The 2379-nt window shown below is 41.3% G+C and overlaps 1 protein-coding gene across 1 annotated transcript; it reads right to left on the bottom strand.

Annotated features, from left to right (window-relative positions):
• Nucleotides 1–546: 546 nt before the first annotated feature.
• Nucleotides 547–1593, bottom strand: DNAJB8 (DnaJ heat shock protein family (Hsp40) member B8). Its single transcript, XM_039483063.1, has one exon. It carries the CDS (start codon nt 1371–1373, stop codon nt 681–683), a length of 693 nt encoding a protein of 230 aa, XP_039338997.1. The 5' UTR covers nt 1374–1593; the 3' UTR covers nt 547–680.
• Between the last annotated feature and the right edge of the window lie 786 nt (nt 1594–2379).

Raw genomic sequence — 2379 nt, 5'->3', positions numbered from 1 at the left:
TTTAGTGCAAGTGAATACTGCATCCTGAAGGACTGACATTCTCTAGTTATCTACAAGGTAGGTACTGTGTTAGCACAAGTTTCTATTCGACCTTACCAACATGCCTTAACCTTAACAAGAACAGTCCATTTCTAGAGGTGAAAGAGGATTGCAGGCTCCATGACATTTCAGTTCTTGGTGGCTATGTTAAGAGTATTAATATAGCTATCACTTGTGATGTTGGACATCTGTCTACTACAGTGGTTCCACCAACTCATTTCACACGGGTCACCAAAAAGTTTGCACTGGACCCAACTTGCAACCTAGAAATGAAAGGCTGTCTCACCCATAAGCAATCCCCTGGGCCATCCAGTCCCCCAATACTAACATACTTAACATACTTAGTCTGTTTGGTAATCCAGAAAGACTTACCCTTGCAGTATTTATTTCTGAAAAACTGAGATACATTTATTCTAGGTTTACTAAAATTATAGCCAGTTTGAACAACATGCCTCTATACCTTTACCTGTGAAATAGTGTTCCAAGTAATGCAGAAGTCTGTAACAATTGTGTCATGAACTCAGTGAAGCTGTTTATTCGTACTGCTTATATTGGATCCCATTTTACTGAACAAGAGTCCACAAGTGAGATCTTCCAAACAGCTTGCTGGTAACATTTCTGCACAGGTGTGCGGTGAGTTGCTAGCATTTCAGCTGTTCTCTTCCGTTGATTTTTATGGACTTCAGCTGCCCATCTTCCTCAACTTCAGTTCTTTCTTGTCCATTCTCAATGATTTTTCTGGTAGTGATTCTTCTACCATTGACCACTTCAGTAGAAGTTGAGACTGATCTGAAGTTGTTTGACCCACTAGTGTCTCCTCCAAATGACCTGCAGGAGAATGTAGTGTGCTCACCAGGGTTGACTGAATCAAATGACATAAATGATTCCATAAGATCAGGAAATACATCAAAGCCGGCAAAGCTAGCTCCTCTTCCACGAGTTCTGTTTCTGTTTTCACCTACATTTCCATCAAATGGAATGTCCCAGAAATCATGTGCAAAGGGATCCATTCCTGCAAAAAATTCCCTGAAAATCTCTTCTGGGTTACGGAATATGTATTCCGAATCAAATGGGCTGTGGAAGTGGCCTCCAGTTGCACCTCTGCCTCCTCTCTGCCGACTTTCCTTTCCAGATCTGTCATAGATGGAACGTTTTTGGGGATCTGATAAAACCTCGTATGCCTCAGCTACGGCTTTGAATTTCTTCTCAGCCTCCTCCTTGTTATTAGGATTCTTATCAGGGTGCCATTTTAATGCAAGTTTACGGTAGGACTTTTTAATGTCATCTTGTGAGGCTTTTTGGTGAAGTCCTAAAACTTCGTAATAATTCACCATCCCAAATGAAAGGTGGATGGATTTTGAAATGCTTTCGTTTCTCTCTGCTCAGTGACCTGAAGTCTGAGGCGTTCAGGATCCAGGGAATCCTGTTTCCTTTGGACGCTCCAAATTTGCTCCTTATGATCTGCTGGTTTTGCTCAGTTCATCTTTTGATTTGCTAGTGCTTCGCACCACAGGGAAAGAAACACATTGTTTAAATTTACCCTTTGATTTTAAGACAGTTGAGTGGTGGGATTGTGACATCAGAGGTAATTCAGCCAATCATTGTACAGCGGATTTTAGTTTGTTTGTTTGGGGATTGTTGGTTTTTTTTTTTTTTTTTTTTGGCATATTGAAGTGATATTGGTGAAAATCCTATATATACTGTCCAGGGTTTAACTTTTGTTTGCCATGCTGCTGTAGCCATGTTGGTCCCAGGTTATTCGAGACACATGGTGGGTGAGGTAATATCTTTTATTGGACCACCTTCTGTTTATGTCACATTTTTAAAATTTATATTTCACATCTATGATGATGTAAGTGTGAAATACAGCTCTCTGATGACAGTAAGGCATTATATACAGCTATGTCTTACTGTACTCTGTGGATTTTGAGGTAGTTAAGAAATATACACTAGAGGCCATGATTCTTCTGGATAGTGTAGGGGACAATTTCCTGGTGCAAGTGCTGGAGGAACCAACTAGGGGAAAAGCTCTTCTTGACCTGCTGCTCACAAACAGGGAAGAAATAGTAGAGGAAGCAATAGTGGATGGGAACCTGGAAGGCAGTGACCATGAGATGGTCGAGTTCAGGATCCTGACACAAGGAAAAAAGGAAAGCAGTAGAACAGAGACCCTGGACTTCAGAAAAGCAGACTTTGACTCCCTCAGGGAACTGATGGGCAAGGTCCCCTGGGAGAATAACATGATGGGGAAAGGAGTCGAGGAAAGCTGGCTGTATTTTAAAGAAACCTTATTGAGGTTGCAGGAACAAACCATCCCGATGTGTAGGAAGAAAAGTAAAT

Source organism: Mauremys reevesii, linkage group 7, assembly GCF_016161935.1.
Source record: "Mauremys reevesii isolate NIE-2019 linkage group 7, ASM1616193v1, whole genome shotgun sequence".
Lineage (NCBI taxonomy): Eukaryota > Metazoa > Chordata > Testudines > Geoemydidae > Mauremys > Mauremys reevesii.
This window is presented reverse-complemented; position numbering and strand designations above follow the sequence as displayed.

What these genes read in the sequence shown, in the direction of transcription:
- DNAJB8 (XM_039483063.1), bottom strand. Translation starts at nt 1,373, where the DNA reads ATGGTGAATTATTACGAAGTTTTAGGACTTCACCAAAAAGCCTCACAA.